At 35.5% G+C, this 25,012-nt stretch overlaps 4 protein-coding genes and 1 long non-coding RNA gene across 9 annotated transcripts; 2 read left to right on the top strand and 3 right to left on the bottom strand.

The window, feature by feature from the left end:
• Window positions 1–228: 228 nt before the first annotated feature.
• LOC110858469 (retinaldehyde-binding protein 1) lies at window positions 229–6,877 on the bottom strand. 3 transcript variants are annotated; one of them, XM_022107258.2, is made up of 9 exons: window positions 6,057–6,877; window positions 2,512–2,668; window positions 2,338–2,435; window positions 2,111–2,261; window positions 1,940–2,030; window positions 1,755–1,857; window positions 1,580–1,660; window positions 1,091–1,120; window positions 229–1,009 (listed from the first exon to the last, which is right to left on the bottom strand). In XM_022107258.2, exons 2-9 carry the CDS (start codon window positions 2,642–2,644, stop codon window positions 797–799), a joined length of 900 nt encoding a protein of 299 aa, XP_021962950.1. In that variant the 5' UTR covers window positions 2,645–2,668; window positions 6,057–6,877; the 3' UTR covers window positions 229–796. The 3 variants fall into 3 exon arrangements, with proteins under 3 accessions (XP_021962950.1, XP_021962951.1, XP_021962953.1); XM_022107259.2 differs by lacking the exon at window positions 6,057–6,877 and adding an exon at window positions 3,317–3,519; XM_022107261.2 differs by lacking the exon at window positions 6,057–6,877 and adding an exon at window positions 2,751–3,031.
• A 3,032-nt stretch (window positions 6,878–9,909) lies between these two features.
• Window positions 9,910–13,182, top strand: LOC110858599 (retinaldehyde-binding protein 1). Its single transcript, XM_022107416.2, has 8 exons — window positions 9,910–11,090; window positions 11,156–11,316; window positions 11,392–11,486; window positions 11,768–11,921; window positions 11,991–12,184; window positions 12,260–12,370; window positions 12,443–12,599; window positions 12,865–13,182. Exons 2-8 carry the CDS (start codon window positions 11,163–11,165, stop codon window positions 12,897–12,899), a joined length of 900 nt encoding a protein of 299 aa, XP_021963108.1. The 5' UTR covers window positions 9,910–11,090; window positions 11,156–11,162; the 3' UTR covers window positions 12,900–13,182.
• Window positions 13,183–16,283: 3,101 nt separating this feature from the next.
• On the bottom strand, window positions 16,284–16,919 carry LOC118438440 (deoxyuridine 5'-triphosphate nucleotidohydrolase-like). Its single transcript, XM_035858735.1, has 2 exons — window positions 16,708–16,919; window positions 16,284–16,640 (listed from the first exon to the last, which is right to left on the bottom strand). The coding sequence occupies exons 1-2, from the start codon at window positions 16,892–16,894 to the stop codon at window positions 16,399–16,401; spliced, it is 429 nt and encodes a 142-aa protein (XP_035714628.1). The 5' UTR covers window positions 16,895–16,919; the 3' UTR covers window positions 16,284–16,398.
• On the top strand, window positions 16,423–18,064 carry LOC110858508. Of its 3 annotated transcripts, none has more exons than XR_004836794.1 (5): window positions 16,475–16,615; window positions 16,685–17,024; window positions 17,362–17,527; window positions 17,664–17,761; window positions 17,956–18,064. It is a non-coding gene; the product is annotated as an uncharacterized LOC110858508 (long non-coding RNA). The 3 variants fall into 3 exon arrangements; XR_004836795.1 differs by having other exon boundaries at window positions 17,664–17,772; window positions 17,956–18,055; XR_004836793.1 differs by lacking the exon at window positions 17,956–18,064 and having other exon boundaries at window positions 16,423–16,563; window positions 17,664–17,772.
• LOC118438439 lies at window positions 16,973–17,970 on the bottom strand. Its single transcript, XM_035858734.1, has 3 exons — window positions 17,830–17,970; window positions 17,649–17,747; window positions 16,973–17,521 (listed from the first exon to the last, which is right to left on the bottom strand). Exons 2-3 carry the CDS (start codon window positions 17,707–17,709, stop codon window positions 17,127–17,129), a joined length of 456 nt encoding a protein of 151 aa, XP_035714627.1. The 5' UTR covers window positions 17,710–17,747; window positions 17,830–17,970; the 3' UTR covers window positions 16,973–17,126.
• Window positions 18,065–25,012: the final 6,948 nt, after the last annotated feature.

Below are 25,012 nucleotides of genomic sequence, written 5' to 3'. Positions count from 1 at the left end.
GAAGGGAATGAATTGTCGAAATATCCTGCTCGGAAGAAGGGCTTTCCGACCGAGAATTAGGGTTGGAAGGTGGAATAGTGGAGACCACGATGGGGTCATGAAATCGAACTTGTTGCTGTCTCCGTTCTTTAACCTGACCCTCCATTTCGATAAGATATGATGAAGCACAACTTACATATATACTCCTAGCAAGTTTTAGTAAGAATGAATAAAATACAAGAGTATATACATACTTGTCTGTAAAAATTTATTGTTTGTTAAACATCGACACTTCCGTATTTTGGTTTACAAATTAATTCCATTTCTCGGGAATGTGTACATTTTTTAATTTTTGGTTCAACAACTTTGAATTTTTGAATAATTCAATTAAAATTTCCTGCATTTTACAAATTAAGAGATATTTTTAATCTCTCTTAAACAAATGCATATTTCTCCCTTGATCTTATCCACATTTTCACTTTTTAAACTCTTAGACTGATAATTGTTCTTATTATTTAAGCCAAATAAAAGTAGTATCACATATTTACATTGGCTTCACAAGTTTTAAAGCAAGGATTAACTGTAAACTAATATTTCTTTGTAACTGGTCCCAGTTTTTTAAATTAAAATTAACCAACGTATACCTACTAGTGTAGGATTTAGGTCACAATATTATGACTATTTGACTATAAACCACGGGTAACAAAATGAACAATACTCAATCAATAAAACTTGCTGGCTAGCTTGGAACTAAATTTTAAACAATTGCATTATTTTTTTCATACAACTTAATGCATTCCACTGCATCAGCTACCGCCTACTTGATGTAGTCTGGATATTCAGGTTCCTGCAAGATCGGGAGGAAATTTTCCTTCATGTCGTTAAAATAGTCGTCCTTTTTTAACAGCAAGGCAAGGGCTTCCTCGTCGATGAAGGCATTATCTGGAAGGGCACCACCCATGCAGGCTGGTAGCAGGGCTGGATTTATGCTCCTGTGAACTGAGGCGAGGTCATGTCCGTGGAAGAAAATCTGTGGGAAAGAAGCCAGTTATTAGTAATAATTGGTACAAAATTAATTTCATCGGGTGTTTTTGTAAATTGACCCTCTTACCCGCTTTCTAATCTTCTCCTTGAGAAACGGCTAAAATTTAAAATTTAAATTAATTTTTAACATGGTAAAACTGATTTTTAATATAAAAAATGCAGGGTGGTCAAAATACTATGTCAAAATAAAATATTTAAAGCTTCGTTCTCCCCAGGGATTGGATTTCCAGGGCTGTTACGCCCCCAGCAAGACGAGAGTTTGCATGGGGAAGTCAATAGTCACACGAAAATACAAGTTTTGTGAAGAAATTAAGTTTTAATCACAGTCAAAGCACTTTATTTTTTACAAATCCTGAAAAAAGGATTTTGACCGCGGTATAAAGTCAATTTCTTCACAAAACCTATATTTTCGTGTGACTATTGCATTTCCACGTAGATTCTGGCCTTTTAGTGGGTGTAACAGTCCTGGAAATCCAAAACCTTGGAAAAACGTAGCTCAAAATACTGTATTTTGATAAGGTATTTGACCATCCCTACCAAAATGTATATGCTTTACCTTCGCCAGGGCGAAAACCATATTGAATAGGGTGGGATGGTTGTAAAAGTGAAATTCTTTAAATCTTGCAGGGTACGAGTCCTAAAAACATGCAATTAAAAATTGTCAGTAAATAATTCACAAATCAAAATACTAAACGCACATAAATCGTGAATAATTGATAAGCACCACAAACCTGAACCATGTTGACAACAGCTTGCACTTTCGCAGGGGTTACTTGTCTTGCATGGCCGAAACCAAATCCCTTAAAATCAACGAGAACAACGATACCGTTCAATCTGCAGAAATTTAATAATGATTACAAATTTTTGTCTCAATTTTGGCAATTTGGCATGCAGACATTTTTACAGATTGACTTACTGTGTGTCGACAGAGTCCAAGGCTTGGTCGATATACATGAACAATGTCCCCAGCGCTTCGTCCAGGGTGTGTTTGGCATGATGCCATTTGTCTGAAAATAATAATAAGATTGGTAACCAACCACAAGAAAATTATGAATTGATTGAGATTTTGCCAGGTTGCGTCACTTACGAACTTGGATAAAAACGATCTGTCTACCAGAGGCATCGACGGATTTTAGGATTGAAATGAATTTGGAATGTATTAGACCGTTATACGTCGATGGGAGGAGGTAGTCCGTAATCTCGCTCAAGTTGTAATTCATATAGCAGAATTTTTTGTACTGAAGAATTCCAAATTTTTAATGATTTGTCTGCCAAACATGTAAATGATTTTGACCATGGGAAATAAATATGTACCGTTTTTGCAGCACGGTGAATATCAAATTTTCTCGCTCTTAGACAACGTAGCAGGAAAGGGTCGAACTGTTTTGGTGGTACGTTAACTAAAGACTCTTCTGTAAAATACAAAATATGACATTTCGTTATTTTATTTTTCGAAAAATAAAAAAAATGTATAATTCGTGGCTGTACCTGACAAAACTGTTCTGATTGCGGCAATTTGTTCTGGAATGAGATCATCTATTTCGCCAATTTCGTGCTTGGCTTTACTCCTCAACCGCTGAAGACTTGGCGTGACTGCGGGTGGTTCGGGTCCCAGCGTCATTTTGAACAAAGTTCCTTCCAAAATCTGGGAAGAAAATAAAAACCGAATTCAAAATCAAATATGTATTGAAAGCAACTGACTTGATTAGTGTCAAGTTGATGCATACACTTTTCGTATGTAAGTGACTGGTCTCTAGTCTAATTCATGTATCGTTACTTTATTAACAAAATCAGGTTATCTGACGTTCAACTCGTTCGTTGACACACTGTTAATAAATAATTGAATTATTTATCCATTTAATCCGAAGAACAAAGTGACTGCGATGTAAAGTCAAATGGACTCCATGTGCTTTTCATACATAGATAATTTGTGTCAGTATGTTGATTCGCAAAGTCCAAGTTCACAAAATAAGTCTTGTCCTCATTTCTGTCCCAGGAAGGACAAAACTGGGACAAGGTTTCGTAACGATGCGTAAGTTATGCGATCAATGAACGACTGGAATTTGGAAGTAGATAACGAATGAGACGAGTTTCATATATTAAATGAGTTAGACTCTACATATGCTTAGCTCCGTATGATAACTTTGTCTTGGCTTATCAAGATTTTTTTTTGTCGATGAGTCGTTATTTTTATGGTCAAACTAAATAATATTGGAACGTTATTGACAAAATCCTTTTGTCAATTGTGTTTCGTTACTTTATTTAATACAGTTTAAATAATTGTTACAATTACCTTGCCTTTGCCTTGCAGTATTAAATGCTGCAAAATTTGCAAAATTATTGCAAATCACTGGAAAACTTCTGTATTTGACAAAATCACAAATTCACAGATATGCATAAAGTCAACTAACTCAAAAAAGTTGAGACGGTATTAACGAGGCAGTTTGAGACAATTGTAAGAATCACTTTTAAGTATATGTACTTCCGTTTCAGACGTACAGATCAAAAATGAGTTAGCGTAGCGTAGCAGTCAATCAATTTATTGGACTTGGTAACCACTCGTGAATGGACGCCCGTTCATTATAATTGATGAGATCAATTCTGCATTGCTGTGAAACTATGAATGTCACATACAAAAAATCGTGTAACATAAAAACACTCACATAAAAAACTTGAGAATTGACCCCAGTTGTGGACATCCATTCATCATGTATAATACTCAGAATCAGACATATTTTGGTACACATTTCCACTTGAAATATATGATAAATGTTGAGTTGGGTTAAGATTGCATGATGACGACAATCATTATAATCAGACTTTAAAATTGTCCCCCAGAGATTGGACAATTGTAAAGTGTGTATTTTACACCTTAGAAAATAAAATACTTTATTAAAATGACTTTGGATCGAAATTTATAGAAATGAATTCTAATTTTTCAACTATTTACCTAAAAAAACAGTACACCACCGGATACATCTGGAATTGCATGAGTGACGGAATGTTACCCTCATTAAGATAACAACGTAATTAATTATATGATACGATAATGAGTGCTACGCATAATTGCAGATAGATTAAATTGCCCACGCCATACTTTATTTTCTAATCATGCCAGTAAACTAAACAGTAAACAACTCCATTTGTGTACATATTACTGTTTTTATGACATTAAATCAATGGAATTATAAGGTTGGACAGAATTCGAAATTGCATGCTTGCGTCACAAGTATTTTCGCGTTTTTTTGCAGACATTTTTTAATCCATGCAATACGTCAGGATTTTACAACAAAACAGGTGACAACTTACAGTGATGACGCCCTTGCGTTACTGTTATGCACTGATTTATGCATATGATGCTTCCTTAATAGCTCTCTAATCCATGAAATTTAATTTGTTTTTATATTTATACTAATGTTCTGTACATACGTACAACTGACGTTTGCACTAAAGCGTATAAGCCGATCTTCCCATCCTAATAAGAAGGGATTTGTCAACGACTAACAATAAGTCCTCATCATGAATAAACGCGGTCAAGATTCTTGTAAAATTCATATGTCTGATTTGGCATACAGTTCAACTCTACTCATTTTTATGGAAATATATAATTCTAAATCATAAGAGATTAAATTTGCGCACGTCACTCCTTACTTCCTCACAGAAAAAACAATAAACAAATCGAAACCAAGCAGACCAGTTGAACTGCTGCTGCTTCAATACTACGTCACTGATCACATCGCATCTTGACATTCTATAATTTTTTTCCAAAACAACAGCACGTTTCGTTATGAAACAATGACGAATTGAATAAATTGTGATCAACCTGTTTTCCTGGATTGAATTTGTATGCATTGTTGTCTGAATGCTTAGCCTGAATCAGCTTTCACTACACGCGTACAGGAAACTGTTAGGAAATTACATATGTATGCAGCTGATTGATAAATATTTGAGGAAATATGCTCAAAATAGAATTGCATAACTGTGTGCATCAAGTTTTATAAGAAGCAACGGTCCCTTAACCTACCGCTTCATTGCATAATGAGAAGAACGGTATAAAATATTTGTGAATGTGAGGGGTCTGCTAACAAGTGGATACTGTGATTTGACATTGTTGCTGTCACATGAAGGGAAGGTTCCACTCTGCACATGCAAATGCATATCAAAAGGGAGAAGAACTTGAAGATGTGATTTATTGGAATTTAACACACCGTAATTTTATTCGCCATTACACAAATAATCAAGGCAGGTATGCGTATGATTCATAAAACGATAAAACTATGTATATAAATAAATATGTATGCAGCCAATACATTTGCCATATATTGGCAGGTTACATTTGCCATACATGTAACCTGCTACATACTCCACTTGACCATATTACGAAAATTTGCCATGGTCCAGGTCAGGGCTTGTCCAATTATTTTTCTCCAGCGGCCTTGTACCAATTAACGTACATATCACTTGCGAAATAACAAGAATGCAAAATAATTTTTTACCGCAATTTTAAACTGGAAGTGATAGAAAATATTTTTTACGGAATTAAATTTATTGCCCTCCGCAGAAAATGAGGAAATACATAGATTACACTCTATCGTATTTATAATGCACATGCTTTCAATATTGGAATCTGCATGATATTATGTTATGCAGTTTAATGGGTGGGCTGAAGTAATTTTTAATGTAGATTCCAGCAATATTACACATTACGGGACAATTAATATGATGCTACCATTAAAATTAAAGCATTGGTAATGAACTTCATTTCCAACACGTGAAAAAATGGGTAAAATCTTGTCTGCAAGTGTATGCACAATAGTCTGTCGGATGGACAATTGAATTTTTATCAGTAAATAAATCACTGGATAAATTAGGGGCCACGTTGCCGGAGTGGCTCGTCATGAGCTACCTCATGATCGTTACCCAATTTCGCATCTTATCAAGTTGTACGTAACCTATTCCGGTCCAGTTTTCATGAAATGTGAGTAATTACAAAGAGATGTGAAATTATCCAAGATTATTTTTCGAACTCTTACCGTTTGAAATTGACAGATTTAGGCAACCGACCGCTATCCTTCTTGCTCCTTCTTAATCCAGTCTTTATATATATGGACTCTGCAAATTCACTATTTTCCTCCGTCTACTAATTATCCTTCCTTCGAGCACTTATTTTATGTACTAGTTCAGCACGTTTCTTGAATAGTATAACGAACTTAAAACCGCAAAACTAAATTATTTTTACCACCAACATAAATAACTGCACAAGACCAATGACAATGACCAAATGACTGGTTGATGCCATGTCTCGAGTTACATATACATACAAACGTACGCCTTGGACACAACAAAGTTAACAACATTCGCCACACATACGCATAATTATGGGTTGCAATACGAGTGAATGTATGTATATACCACACAATAAGACAATTTCCTTCCTATCCTTATCCTCACCACCAATAAGACTATTAAAGAAATAATTTTTCAAAGTCAAAACTTCAAGTCCAACCACCTACATAGCTTGGAAGATGATATTATGCCCATTGCCTCCTGCTTCTTGGGGAATTACACCAATTACCAGCCAATCCACAAATTTTGATAGTGTTCTTCGAGACAATTCAATGTGAAACGTGTGGATGGATGTGCATGCAGAAAAACAGCACCGCCTAATTCCTTCCTTTATTCAAGTTGATGAGCTTATACACAACTTGTCTTCCCTTGTTAGAATATTTTATTGCAAGCAAGTGAACCGTAATATTCATGCAGGATTGGTATATGTATTGTTTTGTAGTAATGCTGATAAATTCGTAACAATATTCTGCTTGGTGGTATAGGAAAGGAAGTAACAGAACAAAACACAAGACGGTCTGGCCAGGCAGATGTTCAGCATTCATTTATATGAAAAAACTAACGGAATGAATATATGAACAAGAAGAGGGTGGAAGGAAATGTATACTTGGTTGGTTAGATCCGATTTTTTGCTGAACTTGCCTTTCAAAAGTTTTAGGAGAGTCAAGAAGACCCGAGGGGATGGAAGTTGTGAATTATAATAATACGCTATTGTCTGCATAGCTCTGCCAATACAAAAAGTAATAAATGGAAGCATTTCTTGACATGGCGGATTTTTTTTGCAATTTACCATGATGCACGAATTATAATCAGGACGCAGTAGATTATAGGAAACAAAGGGAAATGAAGCAGGATAATGAGAGCATGCAATATTAATTAATTAATTTATCTCTTCAAGACATGGAGTAGAACTGTGCGGATATTAAAAATTATCTTCTTCTCTAATCGTGCACGCAACTTACTGGTAGTTCATTTAACCCAAAATGAAATGTTAAATCCCATCATGAAAGCAGAATTAGTACGAATCGTTCACATTTTTTATTCGAATTTGTTATCGGACAATTTGTCACATGCTGTAAAATGACATAACTGCGTCTCAACCAACTTTTGTTTTAGTACCTACATTCATATGTACATAGCAAATAAATGTTAACGGTGAAAAAATATTCACTCATCCAGAAGAAGTTGGTATCTGCCAAGTCGGGAGTTTTATCACCAGTCAAAGTTAAGAAAATAAACACATGTCATCGACAAGAAAGTAAGCAATACAAAGGATTATGAATGTCGGAGTTAGTACATAAACCAAAAAAACAATGGAAAACCAGGTGTGAACTTGACTTTGTATGAGAAGAACCGACTTTGAGAAAATTTTATCGTTTCTTTGTTCTAATTTACACTAGTTAAAAAATACGTAAGACTTTTTCCACCTGAGAAATTTGTCACTGAACTTGTCAAATGCATTACGGATGGTGCAATGCATACATAACAATTTTCATTATTTATCAGAGCGACTGTTTGCTCAATGTCCTGCACTCTTGTTTCTTTATCTACTCCAAATCTTACGAAATTTTGAGACAAGCCAAAGTCAAGTCCAAATTTAGTATATGGTTCTTAAATCTTTGGATTACCATTGTTCAAACGGTTGGTCATTATCACCTTCAGTCAGCTCAACCACTTGCGACTGTCGTTGAAATTATTTAAATTCATATCTACAAGTACCCACCATTCGCATTTTTATGTAAGCACACTAACTTCCAATCTACTTTAGTTTCTGCTAATTTTTACCTGGCTTAAATGGTTGAATACAATTAATTTCTATGAAAAAACTATTGTTAGCCCATGTCTCGAATATGATGTAACGTAACGTGATATGATTTACTAAGCCTTGGATAAACATGGTCATTTTGGTCTGCCAATTATTTCTCAATTTATAATCACAATAATAAATGCGGCAAGCCTTTTGGCGTAAAAACTTAGATTCTGGTGCATGAATTAATTTGGTGTGCAGCATTGTCTAAGGACTTATTACGTGGCGTGGGATGGATCCGGCCAACCATGCCTAGTCGACGGATACACTTAGCAAATTGCACCTTGTTTCTCAACATGGCTTATTATGTAAAGGTCAGGATTAAGAGAATCACTTTTCAGAAGAGAGGTCGTCATACTTGTAGCATAATTAATCCCATGTGTGAGCAAATCTTGATGATATAACACGTTTGTAGTCGTACATACATCAGCCAGTGTAAAAAATGAGGCACAAAAACACAAGGAACTAGTAACTCACTGGACAACTTTTGTGGTAATCTTGTTGTGTATAAGGACATGCTTCCGCCTTTTGTAATGAGGTATTTATGATATATGAATTTGTGCACAAAGAAACCAAGTTTCGCTGGAATTTCCACTGGAAGTAAGTAAAAGGGAATAAATTAAAGCGGACATTGCTGCAAGGTGCATAATTGCTGCTGGTAAATTGCACATACACATGATTCTGGCTGGAGCGTTTATTGCATCGTTGTATTTTATTTGTGGAAAATCTTATGAAATGAAGTGGCACGCCATGAACTACATAACTCGTTGATTTTTATGTGTTAGAGGTGCACAAGTTAAATCAATAACGCTAAATGCTTACCCATTCACACGCTTGAATGACGACATCAACAACTATCTATTCATAGCTAGTCAGATACATAGATACGTGACCGTCTACTGGACCAAATTTGCGCTTGTGATGTTATCGGAAGACTAAAAGGTCGTCAAGTTTTCATTATTGTCGGTTGGGGAATCCCATCGTGCTATAGATATACATATATAAGTCGTCACTTTACATATACACCAATAAATATACTTACATGTACTTATGTGCGTATAATTTCATATCCACCAGTATTTTGGCCAACGCCAATGAACAAAAATTGCAATCCAATCTGTTGCACTGCAAATGTTGCTTTGTCATCAAAAATTGCATATGAAGTTACGTAGCAAAAGTTGGCTACTGATCGAATGAAATGCATCCTTAGCAAAGTGCAAATTTTATGGTTCACCTGACCATAGTTAAAAGCCTTACATGCATCATTCTTTATGGATTGTTTTATACTATGCTGATGAAGATAATAAATTAGCTTCAAAATTTCTGGAAAATTAACGCTTGGCGTGTCAGATTTTTAGTAGGAACAATTTATTTACTGATGCGATATGAAAAAGTTCGTCAGCCAATGAAGTGAACATCCTTGAGAGAGAACTTGATGGAAAATAGGAAGATAGGAAAATAGGATTCTTGGTTTACAAAAAAAGTCAATGTCAGGGTCAATAAGTGCTCATATTCTTTGTTCGTTACACATATTTATTATGTGTCTGTGTATGCTAGTCACAGGTCTACAGTGTAATTGTAACTATTTACTGCAATACTCACTAAAAACTAGGCTTTTCCTTATAGGTAAAATTTACCTTAGTACAAATTGCAGAGGTGATTAAACAGGCAGAGCTGACAATCAGTTCACATTTCCTTTTCTCAGAACCAGAAAACAAACAAGAGCTGTCTGTTTGCAATAATATCTCGTGCTCAAATGGTTTATCTGTCACATTTTTCTCATCAATATTTTTATAACATTTCGTTACAAACTCCAGATTATTGTTGGCTTAAAGATTGAACTTTATTTTAACTTGTATTATTTATATAAGGTTTAACCATCATTCTGAGTCATAGTTCTGATCTGATATGTGTACGTAAGTCTATTTCAGGTACAAAATGCGATGCAAAACTTTTTTCTTGTAATTAAAATGTTTTACCCGAATATGTAAAAGTATTGGACGAACTTTTAGGTTAACGGTATGAAAATGTTTTTAAACCCTATTTATTAACAGGTACAAAATCCACAATGAATACTTCACTATAAAACGTCACACTATGTTAAAACCAGCATAACCTCCATAATTTCGTATGCGTACAAGTACAAGGAGACTGAGCTTTAAGGATTTACGAAATCCGATTTTAGCACAAGCACCTGAATTTGTGGTAACATTTTAAAAGCCTTTCGACACCCGTCACCCAATGACATTCAAGTCTGTTGTATGCTTCATTCCACGAGATATGTAAATCTTGTGAATTGCATATGTTAAATATTTCGAGTGCTAATTTGGAAAGTAAGTCGCAATGAAATTGAAACCTTAAATTTTAAAGATGCAACAAGTCCTTCGACAATTTCAAGTTGTTAGCACGAATAAAACATGTAACGAAATAGTTTAATACTTTTAATAGACTTTAAGGATCAGTGAGACGCTGGCAGCTTAACCTGTTGACGTCATATTTTCAAACGCATGGCTACAAGAAATTATTTCAGTTAGTTTTATAATTCGGTTGATTTCTTATTTTTGAAAACACTTGAATAATTAATTTCGTAATCGGTGGAGCACGACTAAAATTCTAACTTGTTTGTGATAATTGTTACTACATTTTGATTTGCATGTTGTAGCTCGTAGAAAACTTGACTAAATTTCCTTGACGGAATCCTTGATAGCGTTGAAATTGAGTATAATATTTGACTGCATCTTGGGAAAAAGCTAGTCCAGAAAATATGTATTTACACACACGAATGAACGTTGCGTGCGAACTTGGATCATGTTCTTAGCCTACGAATTTATTACGACTCTGTCAGCCTAAGGTTCAGGTCAGGTATCAAAAATACGTCCAATACTTGGCTTCCATTGGAGTCCAGTTGTAACGCGTAAGTGCAAAGTTAACTAAGGAAAGTACATGCAAAAACTAAATTTAGTGGGTATTTATTTTCAGGGGTAAAATGGCACCATTGCCAATTTCCGAGCATGCATCCCCCTGCAAAAATCATACGGCGTCGATAGAAGTACTGCGACAAGAGGCTAAAGATTCGATGGGGGAAGTGGAAGAATTAATTCCCGAAAGAATTAGGCAAATGAAAAGGATTTTGGCGAATGGTAAATTTTACTGGAACATAATTGTTTTTTTTTTTCGTTTTGGAGATTGCAAATTCATACATACTTTTTAAACAGATAAAGAATTAGTACTGCATCCGCCATCATTCGATGAATTTTACCTGAGATGCATCCGGGCAAAAAAATATGATTTGGAGCGTGCTGCGCGTCTGGTATGAGATTTAAAATATTAATATTCATCAGTGTATTTTACTCTTGAGTTTAATGACATATCGTCGCTGTTCGTGTAAAAAAGCTATTGCCTTCAAACCTAATTGGAAGAATAAGTTGTTGGATCCATTTTAAGGAGATTTGAGACTGCATAACTTTAACCTGGTGCCATGTTTTTCCCACATCTCATAACTTATGTTTCCAACTGGTTTTGAAAGCGATGACTTTTGCACGAACAGCGACGACATACGATGTAGAAATTTTTTCAATAATTACGTTTCAGTATCAGAAATATTGTCGATTAAGAATGGACGGAGCTTCTGATTTTATCATGAAATTGAAACCTTCTTCCTTACTCCATGTAATCAACAGCAAATATTGTTCCACACTGAAAACGAGGGACAGTTTAGGGCGACAAATTATTTTTATGCGAATGGGTAAAATTCTGATACTAGAATTTTACAAAACTCAATTTACTTTAAATAATTTAATTAAAAATATAATAGAAAAATGGAGCGATAAAAACGTCACACTTGATGATGTCCTCCTTACCTTATTTTTAATGATGGATGAAATGACCGTTTCGTCAGATACTCAGCTTTTTGGCTTTGTTGTGATCATGGACTTTCGAACATTGAGTGTTTGGCATGCAGCGCAAGTACGTCCAGCTCGACTTCAAATTTTAATCAAAATTTTGCAGGTATTAGAAAAATGAAATGGTATTTATAAATAATTGATTTTCTCACTAATTTAGAGAAACCAACTTTAATTTTAGGATTCATACCCAGCAAAATTCACAGAGTTTCATATAATTAATAATCCGCAAATATTTGGTGCATTGTTCTCAGTGGCAGCTTTTTTCATGAAAGAAAAAATGCGTCGGAGGGTATGGATAACTTTTTTGCAGTTCTTTCATACTTTTACTGCATATTTATTTACTCTTCATTTTGTGTTACAGATTCATTTTCACGGCACTAACTTGACATCACTTCAAAATATGCTGAAACTGGAAGTTGATCAGCTTCCTCTTTTTTTGGGAGGTCCATTGTCTGACGAAGAATATGACGATCCATCCTTGGCACAAAGGGTCGTGAAGAAGGATGCTTATTATGACGGTGAGTATATATCTTACAGTGTATACTCCCTGATTATGACCAAATTAGTGTCAATCACAAATTTAATTAGCATGAAATTTGCAAACGGCACTATCTGCCCATGCAAATATCTCCTCCAAACCTGAGCATTAGCAGATAGTGCCGTTTGTAAATTTCGCTGTAATATTTCGCCAAAATCGAAGAGCATACATATACAAGAAAACCTCCATTGCGAGAACATTTGAAGCTGCAATTAAAGTTTACATGGGATTTTGCATTTTCTTAGAGCAACTTAAATTTGGATATGTTCGTAAAAAATGATGTCATCGGAGCCATGCAAGTTTTAGTAGTGCTATCAGAAAACTGGTAACAAATTCAGGCCAGGAAGAAATACATTATGCTTTATTATTATATAATATGTACATACAATGTAAAATAGAGAATTTTGCTTTATAAATTTTGTACGAATATTTATACTCACGGAAACATGAATATAATATTAATATGAACCACCGGTTCACTGTGTTATCAATATTCAGCAAAACATTAATTTAAAATCTCAGAGTACGATGACTTCAATAAAAATAACAAAATTTTTTTACTCGCAACATTTTTCACAATAAATTATTTTAGCATTGAGCTCATACTCATAAAACCTACAGTGCAGACTCCATATAGCCTGAGTCAGAGTTCTAAATTTTTCTCCGAATTGACCGACATAATACAAACTCTTTGTTTTGGATAGTTAATGTGTGTTAGATTTTCTATTATTTGGCATAAAATCCCTTAATATCTTGAACTTCCAAAGCTGTGTGTGCTATCCAGAAGTGGTTTTTATCACCCATACTAAAGGGTACCTGGTTTCGATGGTCCCCTGGGCCACGCCCCCTTGATTTTAATTATAATTCTTGGGCCACTGGTAAAATTCTCAATTTTGGCGAATTTTAGCATGCATAGTAACTTGTAACTTGGGAAAATAATAGGAGCTCTCAAGGCTCAAAAAATGAGCGAAATGAGCAATGAGCAGAAAAATAAAAAATCCGATTTTTCTGCTCAAACCTTGAACGTACCACTTTTTTTATCGATCATAATTCTTGAGAATCGTGATTTTTATTTGTTGGAAGTTCAATCATTTGTTTATCATTTTCATGGTTCTAAATTCAGTTTCATAATTCACAAAATGTCGAAAATAACTGAACGTTAAGAGACATTTGAATTTTTATCATTTATTATTTATTTATTTTTATGTGGTCGTAATATGGATTTGAACAACAAGCCCATGATATTTTCAAGATAATATTGCAGGAGAATTAAAACGAACAGAGCATTTATCTCAAATAATTCATTTTATGCAGCAGCAATAAACAACTATAAATCTCATATTTAGGACTTTCTTCGCAGTTAAGGGCCAAAGCATCTTGGAGACGACGAAGGAATTCAGTGCGTTTGGCCACCTGCTCAAAAATTTTTTTGCGATTAAGGATATGGTCATTCGAAATTATATGTGGACAAAAAACTATCATTTACCTTAAAAGTGTAATTGTCGACGACATAGATGATGTGCTGTGTCAATTTTTATTTGTGGTTTCCAGCGAAAAGTTTTTCTGCCGTCTATTACCTCTACAACGCCACGTTTGTTACGACAAACGACGGGATTTGCAACTTTTTCGACACTGGTACCCTTAACCTTGGTCTTGGGACCAATAATGATAAGGAAAACATGTTTTAGAAAATTTTACTCAATTTTTAAACGAAAAATTTAAGTAAACAAACATCTGATGTGTTGGTGTGGTGATGGAGGAGCAGAATGAGCAGGATTATGAGAGCAAAAATCAACCTAAAACTCGATTTTTTTGTTGAGCAAGAAAATCTGATTTTGAGCGAAATCGCATGCGCACAGCCGAGCAGAAAAGATCAGAATGAGCGATGAGCAGAAAAATCTGATCTTTTTTAGAGCTTTGAGAGGACCTAATATCACAAAAAATATTTATTCTCTGCTCTTCTCATATATACGTACATATGTACAACGAATGTACGGTTACATTGTATGACGAATGGAGAATTTAACGAAGGTGACAATATGGAGAAATATTACAGGGAGGAAGTAATAACTATGAATTTTAAACTGACACTCAACACTTACACAAGAAATGCACAACATTATTGTAAAACAATACAAAACCGATAACTCTAACACTCCACACAGAATTTAAGTAAAAATGCACATTACAAAGCATGGGCCATCCTTCTAGAGAAATTTTCAAACGCTTGCGGGAAAAAACTGGCACAACTTATCCAAACCCGGCCTAAACTGTTTTTTCAATTGAGCCACTTTCTCGATTGAGTTCAATTTAAAAACTGGCTCAATTGAAAAAGTGGCTCAATTGAAAAAGTGGCTCAATTGAACAAGTGGCTCAATTGAACAAGTGGCTCAATTGAACAAGTGGCTCAATTGAACAAGTGGCTCAACTGAAAAAGTGGCTCAATTGAACAAGTGGCTCAATTGAACAAGTGGCTTAATTGAAAAAGTGGCTCAATTGAAAAAGTGGCTCAATTGAAAAAGTGGCTCAATTGAAAAAGTGGCTCAATTGAAAAAGTGGCTCAATTGAAAAAGTGGCTCAATTGAAAAAGTGGCTAAATTGAAAAAGTGACTCAATTGAAAAAGTGGCTCAATTGAAAAAGTGGCTCAATTGAAAAAGTGGCTCAATTGAAAAAGTGGCTCAATTGAAAAAGTGGCTCAATTGAAAAAGTTTGAAAAATAGAAAAATTGAGCTACTTTTTTAATTGAGCCACTTTTTCAATTGAGCTACTTTTTCAATTGAGCCACTTTTTCAATTGAGCTACTTTTTCAATTGAGCCACTTTTTCAATTGAGCTACTTTTTCAATTGAGCCACTTTTTCAATTGAGCTACTTTTTCAATTGAGCCACTTTTTCAATTGAGCCACTTTTTCAATTGAGCCACTTTTTCAATTGAGCCACTTTTTCAATTGAGCCACTTTCAATTGAGCCACTTTTTCAATTGAGCCACTTTTTCAATTGAGCCACTTTTTCAATTGAGCCACTGTTTCAATTGAGCCACTTTTTCAATTGAGCTACTTTTTCAATTGAGCCACTTTTTTAATTGAGCCACTTTTTCAATTGAGCCACTTTTTCGATTGAGCTACTTTTTCAATTGAGCCACTTTTTTAATTGAGCCACTTTTTCAATTGAGCCACTTTTTCAATTCAGCCACTTTTTCAATTGAGCCACTTTTTCAATTGAGCCACTTTCAATTGAGCCACTTTTTCAATTGAGCCACTTTTTCAATTGAGCCACTTTTTCAATTGAGCCACTTTTTCAATTGAGCCACTTTTTCAATTGAGCCATGTTGTTATAACTTGACCATTGTTTGGCCAAGTTATAACAAATATGAAATTATCAAAAGTGCATGCATGCAATTGGGCACGCAATGCCAAAATGCTCATATGAGAATCAGAGCTTCTACAATGTTTGAGATTGACTAAACATGGGATTGTTTAAAGTGTAAGCATGTATGCAATGTCAAAATGTTCATATGAGAATGGGAGTTTTAGCGACACTTGAGTGAACGAGGTCGTCTAAACATGGGATTGTTTTTAACTCTAGTTGTTATACAATGCCAAAATGTTCAGATGAATATGATCGTGCTTGTGACAACCCAGTGAACAGACTGGAAATACCGACCAGACGGTTAAAAAGTTAATTTATTAATTAATTAACTAATTCAAAACAGTTTAAATGAAAAATTGTTAGCAAGTTGGAAGTGATATATGTGAAGTGATGAACAATGCCAAAAACGCGTTATTGTCCAGTCGAACCGAATCCCTTATCACCGCGCGGCTCGCGGGATAAGAACTCACTTCTTTGAACGCCGTGTTCTTCGTCTTTCTTAGTTCCTTCAACGTATCGCACTGGTCCGTGGTACATTGGGATTACTGCAAGCTGCCCGAGGCGTGACGCCGCTTTGTAAGCGAAGTTTTCGCTCGAGTTGTTGTGCAAGATAATCTTCATCGTCCCAGTATAATCATGGTCGATTATGCCACCTTAAATAAATTTTATAAATTTGTAATTATTCAATTTGTAACAGTAATGTAATAATGAGCAACAAACCTGCTGTGGATATCATTGTTGCTGCGGCCAATCCTGACCTCCCCTTAATCAAACCAAAGTGGTTGAGGGGCAGTATAACTTGGATCCCCGTCTCCACCACACCAACACCGCCACCACTGATTTCGCCAGAGTTTTGAGAAAATAGGTCATATGCTGCTGATCCAGGCGTAGCCTTCCTCGGAAACATTGCCCGTCTATGACGACGAACAAAGATAAGTCCGTCAACTGTGTGAGAAATTAATAGACAACAATTTTAGTTAATTAATGAAGTATTGGAATTTATTTATTTTCAGAATTGATCCGGTGCTAATTTGAAGGTAAGTATTGAGAGGATTTATGGAGCAATAACTAATAATCTAGTATTTGTAACCAAAATTTGAATTTTAAAACTTTTAGTGAGCTTAACATCAAATAAAGCTCTAAGCGTCCGGTTTTGCCGGGAGCATGCTACCAACGTCGTTGCGCATTTCTTCTAACGCTTTTACTAATGACCAATAGTGGTCGACCAGAATATTTGCGCCCACATTTTGATTTTTGCGTAAAGATAAATATGTTTTTGAGTTGTTATGCCATGTTTGGAGTCGGAGGTAGTATTCGCCTCCTAAAAACCCCTCCCACCAAATTGAATTTTGCGAATCTTTCTTCTCTTCGTAGGACGAGAAGTTTTTCTTAATTGTACCTGGCTGTTCACCTGCTCCTCCGCCGCTGAAGTGAGGCTGGGGATCCTTCTTGGATGTCTTCCGCTTAGCGTCCTTCACGGCCGACTTGACTTGGTCCTTCACGATCCTCTTCGCAGGCTTATTATCGTCGTCGCCTGAAAGTGAGCAATTAATTTAGTTAATGTTTTGCATTGAGTATTTGAAAATAATCGAATTATATAAAATATTAATCTACGTCTCGAATGTGTTAATATTTAAAATTAATAAATAAAAAAATATTACCAGCTTTTCGCTTAGTTCCAGATCCCGATCCCTGCCTAGGTCCTTCGTTAGACTTTTTCATGGGCTTCTTTTCCGCATCCTTAACTTCTTCTCGTCTACCTGTAAATAAGAGCGTAAGCGTAATGTAAATTTACAAATTAAAAAATAAAATAAATGAGTAAAATAAAACGATAAATCTTACGGTCGCTATCCTTATGTTTCTTCTCGGCTTCCTTTCTGCCCTTGTGGGTCGTCTTGTTCTTGGCGTCTCATCTCGGGGATCGGTCCGATTCCGAGTCGTCCGACCAAATTGCTTTCTTGCTCCTAGGCCTTTTACCCTCATCGCTGCTGCCCGACGAACTGCGATGACTTGACCGTGAAGAACTACTATCGCTGGAACTGCGGCTCGTGCTGCGAGTGGCGCTGCGGCTTCTGCGATTATCGTTTTCTGAAATAGAAATTAAATTGTAGATTCAAATAATTTTTTCTGTTTTCTTTGCTTTTGAAGCAATTGGCTTAAGAATATTTCTGAATAAAATTTCTGAAAGAAAAAAAACTTACTTTTTGGCATGATGAAAAATTTTCTTCTTGTTCACAATTCAAAGTTAACTCCTCGAAATTATTTCTTTGACTAATACGACTAAATGGAGATCGTCGTCTTTTATATCGTGATTTAATCTCAAAATTGAACATGATGACGACAGTAAACAAGAATATAAAATAATACGATAACAAGTGAATACTTGCTTGTTAATGGAGTGATCTAATTAATTACTTTGTTGTGACTATGCGTATTATCTTCTTTGTTTGAGTTATTTTCTTTGTAACAAGAGGTATTTAGTAGATTGTTATTAAATTATTTTTTATTTATTTTTAATACTTCTTTCTGTGTACTTGATCTTTGACATTTTAGTCGTCATGATGTCACTTCAGTAGTATAAATATGAGAACCGAATTATTTTTAAATTCCATTTGGTATTTGATTATACACCCGATATCAACACGCCAAATTGTCACAAATAATTTAAGCTATCAACTCACAAAAGTATGATACACATACGTAAATTATGTCAGCTGATGACATAATTACTTAATTTAATTGAGATGATGATGATATAATAATTATAATAAACTTTCTTATTATTTAGACGCAAATCTCGGAATTTTGTCGTATTGTCGCTGCTGCTGCTGCTGCTACTACTCGCGGCTGGTGATGCTCGAAGGAATGAAACAATCTATGTGAGTACGACCACCACATTTATGTATAATGACAATTTAATAATTAAATACTGTAGCAGACTGGAGAACGAGCGGATTCTTTTATAAGCGGAGGAATATATGCGTTTTCACTTCTCTCATATCAATGTGCGTCCTTGCGAATTTATGATTTATTCAATATTTAATCTTTCTTATCCTCATTTCGTGTCATAATTTTTATAGATGAATTCATGGACATCTTGTACGAGATGCATCCCATGTGGACTTCAATTCGCCTCAGCAAGGCGGTTCGAAAAACACGTTGCGAATCACAGAAGGCCTTTTAGATTATATGTATGCAAGTTATGTAATTTAGAATTCACTCAACACAAAGCGTACGATATTCATATAAATTCACATAGATGTCCGCATTGCATGTATGAGGACAGCGATATTTTTGCTGTAAATAATCATGTTTTGACGCACATAAAATCTTCTACGACGGCAGCAAGCAGTCGACAGACGGGATCGAGAAAGCGACAAAACGACGCATACCCTTTTAAAGAGATAGCTGCATTTAAGGGATATGTCAGAACATATCGACATAGAAATAAGAAGAAAAATGCTCCGTATCGTACATTAATGGAATATTTTTCAGAAAACAAGCGTTGTATTTATGGCATTATTAAACAATGCTTAAATGACTACAAATCCGTAAAAATTCAAATAACCCTGAAATGTAAATTTATTAGAGACACCCCGTTTTGCGACAAAGAAGAAGAGGAATATTGCACACAATTTATAAATTCGAATATGAAAGTTGTATTGAACAAATTTTATCTGACTGACGTTTTAAACGAGATTGATACGAATTTTCAACACCAAATTGAAATATTCGAGAAATATGGTTCGGGATGGAACTTATGCGAAATTCTAGGAAGCGATATTCGGGTTGCCGAGTTCGAGATTTTGCGAGGTGGTTGCTTTGTATCGGTCCCTGAAGAGTTGGCTGAAAAGAAAGCAATTATCAATCCGCAAATGCAGGGAAACAAATGCTTTCAATGGGCTTTTCTGATTGGCATGCATATTAACGATATAAAGTCACTTCATAGAGCAAGGATCAGACAGTACGAAAAATTTGTAAATAATTATGATTGGAAATGCATTGAGTTTCCTACAACACAGCAGAATATCAAAACATTTGAAAGTCGAAACGCTGAGAAGATGTTCGCTGTAAATGTATTCGGGTTCGATGATCGAGGGAAGCTAAATATTAAATACCAAAGTATGCACATCCGAGATAAAAAACGGAAAATTGTTAACCTACTTTACGTTCAAACCTGTGCAAATAATCCAGGACATTTTATGTACATAAATGGAATTGAAAAACTTTACGGTTCTAAAAATCATCATAAGCGATTACTGTGTTATAATTGCCTTTCTCTATTTCCAAGTCAAGCTCGCTTAAATAAACACGAAGAACTTTGTTTTTGTTTCAAGAAGCAACGCGTTTGCATGCCAGATCCCTATGATTTACGCGAGGAGCCTGTTTGTCGATTTAAAAAGTTTGAAAATAAGTTAAAATCTAGGTTTGTCATTTATTCGGATTTTGAGGCTCTCTGTATGAAAGTAAAGCGAAGAAGAGGAAAAATACGGCAGTACGCTAAACATGTTCCGAGCGGTTATTGTTTTGTAGTTGTCTCAAACGATGAAGTGATTTATAAATCGTTATATCGTGGAAAGGATTGCATGGAAATATTCGTAAAAGAGCTTGATGAAATTTGCGATCAACTAAATAGTTTGAATTTAAACAAGGTGCCCATGAGAAATCTTACATTAGAAGAGCAAACATTGTATGAAGAGAGTAATATTTGTCACATTTGTGAAAATGTTCTCCAGGAGGATAAAGTAAAGGACCATTCACATGAAACTGGACGCTTTAGGGGGGCAGTGCATCGTCAATGTAATGCCAAATACCGTCAAAAAGATAGAATACCGGTTTTAATGCACAATTTTAGGAGCTATGATTCGCACTTACTGCTTAGTTACGTCAGAAAACTGTCTGCGAAAGAAGTGAAAGTGATTCCGTCTAATTCTGAAAAGTATATGGCGTTGCTCTGTGAGAATTACGTTTTTCTGGATTCGTTTCTCTTCCTCACAGCCTCGCTGGATACTCTGACGAATGACTTGTTGTTGGGAAATAATTTTGAGCAAGACTTCAAACCATTAATACAGATTTTCGGATTTTCGGAAGAGATGTCCAGAAAAGGAATTTATATGTATGAATATATGGATAAGTGGAAAAAGTTTGATCAAAAAAAAGTTTCCCAAAAAATCCGACTTTTACAATTCATTGGCAAGTTCGGGCGTTTCAGATGTTGATTACAAGTACGGTAAACATATTTTCAAATCATATTGCTCGGATTTAGGGGATTATCATGATCTCTATTTAATGACCGATACTTTGTTGTTGGCTTGTGTTTTCGAGAAATTTCGTGAGGTTCCCTTGACACATTATAAACTAGATCCTGTTCACTATTATTCGCTAGCAGGGTATTCATGGGATGCTGCATTATTAAATACGAAACAGGTTTTAGATTTGTTTATCGATTCTGCCATGTATAATACTATAGAATTAGGACTCCGCGGTGGTGTTTCAATGATTTCGACGCGATATGCTTCGGCGAGGAATAAGTATATACGAAAAAGCGGAAAAATAAAAGATGGAGACAATTATCTTTTTTACATTGACAAGAACAATTTGTACGGGGAAGCTCTTCTTCAGCATTTGCCCACAGGAGATTTTGAATGGGAAGACGCAGAGTTCGTTCAGAATTTGACAACGGAAGAAATTTTAAAATGGGGCGATGAAGATAATATCGGGCGAATTTTAGTTGTGGACCTAGGGTACGGGTCGGCATTGCACCCCAAACATTCAGAGTACCCGCTTGCCCCCGAGAAAATTTGTGTAAACAGTAAGCTACTTTCTTCATATCAGACAGACCTTATTTCGCATTATAATATGACTTATTCCGAGAAGCAACCTAAGCTCGTACCGCATTTGGGCCCTCGTAAAAGGTACGCTGTTCATTATAGGAATTTAAAATATTATTTAAAGAAAGGAATGACTTTAGAAAAAGTACACAGTGCAATTAAGTTCAGTCAATCTGCATGGTTGAAAAATTATGTCTTATTTAACGGTTCTTTGCGTCAACAAGCACGAACCATTTTTGAACAAAATCTGTTCAAATTTATTGTAAATAGCATTTTCGGGAAATCCGCAGAACAAGTACGAAATCGAGAAGATGTTAGAATTGTGAGTAACCTAGAGCAGATGAAGAAGTTGACTAGACATTCGAATTTCAAAAATTATCAAATTTTAAGTCCTGACCTCGTCATAACTTTTCTTGACCGCGCAGTGGTGAAATTAAATAAGCCGTTGTATATTGCCTTCACGGTACTCGACTTAAGTAAACTCTTTATGTATGAGTGGCACTATGATAAAATTGGCGAGTGGTTCGGGGAAAGAGCGAAATTCTTGTTTACAGATACTGATTCATTAGCATATTCAATGACCACTGAAGATTTGTACGAGGACTTGGCTGAGCACGCTGACGAGTTTGATTTTAGTAATTATGACCAATCACACTTTCTTTATTCGAACGTCAACAAGAAAGTTATAGGGAAGATGACAGATGAAGCAAAAGGAAATGTTCTAGAGAGTTTCGTAGGTGTTGCGCCGAAGATGTATTCCTTTCTTGGAAAAGGTATAAGAAAGAAAGCAATGAAAGGTGTCAAGAAACAAATAGTTGATAAGTACATTAATCATAAACGATTTAAATCAGTGCTATTCAAACAAAAGAAATTGGTATGCAGAATGAATCTGATTCGTTCACGGCATCACAAACTCTATTCTGGAAACTTTTCGAAAGTTGCACTCCATTGCTTTGATTCAAAGAGATACATTTTAGCTGATGGGATTAATACCATAGCCCATCATGATTGTCGCATCGTTGCGTAAACCGTTTACATCGGTTAGAATTTATGTTAAGTGTATATGTGAAATATTAAAATTAAGAGTTGTAAATTGCATGAAGTAAACGAAAATGGTTATATTTCATTTTAAATATATTAGTTTTATATTTGTACAAACATGTAAGTCGAGTCTATGCAATAAATATTTTCAAAAGAAATTTGATCCTTTTGCGACAAAGTGGACAATAATCTTGTGTACACACGCAGTCTAAACACATACTTAAATGGGCACAAGGCAGAACCACGAATCTCGCTTCAGATGCATCACAAATTTTGCAGATAGGATCAACCATTACGGTAGCCAGATTTGGAGTTCCAGCAGCTGCAGCTGAAAGGTAATCATTATAATATTTTGCATCGTCTGATTTTTTCTGTAGCGAAACTAACAAAATTTTTACCATTTTCAGAATGAGGTTCTTCAGAGGCGGTATCAACAGAAAAATTTTTCTATAGAAATAAAACAAAGCTTGTAATTCTAATATTACTAATACAAATTTGACTTGAAATTTTTTTTGATAAAATTACCTTCTGATTGGCTTTGGCTTTGTTAACCAATAAATATGTACACTTATTCGAAAAAAGAGCGTGTTCAATCCAAGGATTATCTTCTGGCAACCAATTGTGCGCGCCGACCCCACAGAAATAACTAATAACTTTATCTGATTCGCCGGAATAATAAAATCCACATTCGGCCAGCGTATGGGGTGTTTGCGCCTTATTGGTCGGCCATCCTTCGTACGATTGAAGCCGTTTTTGGAAAGTGCTCATGTCCTTATTAAACATGTTGAAAGGTTTATAAGTTAGGTGTTCCGAAACTTGTGCTTGCATTTTGATTTCGGCGTCGTTTTCTTTTAGCACCCGAATCTACATTACGCATCGGCGTAGGTCCATGTGTATCCCTCGATGAACGAGCTGAGTCTGAGTTAGAATTTAAGTTGTCTTTACTTGATATAGGTTTCCATTTTTTAAAGCCTCCCATCCTAGAAGCGCTATCGGTTTGATTAGAACGAATTCTGATTCCTTCCAGTGGACCCATTAAGTCTTGCTTAACATCCTTGGACAACATTGTCGTTGGAACGTTTACCATCTTACAAACTGTTAACATACGATTAATACCTGCAGGATTATGACTCCACTTCAATTCTCGTGTTACGTAATTTACCAAATCAATTATGTTGGTTTCCGGGGCAAATTCTGTTCCAAAAAAAGTTACCCTTCCATTTGTGTCCCATTTGATAAGATCGGGCCTTGATTTCAGCATGGTCATGAGAGGAATAAGCTTCGTAGCTTTGACGTTTGCGGGCTCATTTCTGAGTAAGATAATATCGTCCAAATTTAAAGGAGAACTTTGAGGAACTTCATTAAGTGTATCTGGATCCCACGCCGTCGCTGAACCTTTCGACGACGCGAAACTCTGGTTTAAGGTTGAGTTTGGTGACGATATAGCAGATGAAAAATGATCTAGGGAGCTAAAGTCTGCACTACTATCGGCATTAATCGCTGCATCTGGTTTGTCTAGGCTAAGTTTGACCTTTATAGGATCAACTAGTATTTGATTCAATTGTTGCTTTACACTTTTCATGATGGAACCATAAAGTTGAATTTTTATGTCATCAGGGATTTCAGAATTATCAAGTACTTGATCGGCTCGACCACTTGCATCACGAAAGAAATGCTCTTTGACTTGAGATAGAGGGGTATGTCTCTTTAGCAAACGCTTGTATTCGTTGTCTTCAACCAGTCGCATTCTTTGTGCCATTTTATAACCCCAATTGTGAGCCAATGGCTCTACCTGCAATTGCACCTAATGCTGATAAAACTGGTGAAATCAGAAAAGGTAGAAAACCACCCTTTTGCAATAATAAGTGCTTTTTCTTCTTGTGTGATAAAGTTCGTTTTGACAATTTTCTTATTGAGTCTTTGTGCAATGATAACTTTTTTAATTTCTGTTCTGCTACCGGAAAATTTCCACATACAATATTCATAACAATCTCTGTGAGAGCTCTAATTTGGTCGGGAGTTGCCGCTTCAATGAGTTTCTTCCTGGTCTGGTCGTTGGATTTGTGTAACGTCTTCAGAAAACCTTGATTCCTCTATAAGCATTTGCTCATCCTGATGTTGCAGTTTTTCGAAATAAAACGAAATTACAGCCG

Source organism: Folsomia candida, unplaced genomic scaffold (assembly GCF_002217175.1).
Source record: "Folsomia candida strain VU population unplaced genomic scaffold, ASM221717v1 Fcan01_Sc021, whole genome shotgun sequence".
NCBI lineage: Eukaryota > Metazoa > Arthropoda > Collembola > Entomobryomorpha > Isotomidae > Folsomia > Folsomia candida.
This window is presented reverse-complemented; position numbering and strand designations above follow the sequence as displayed.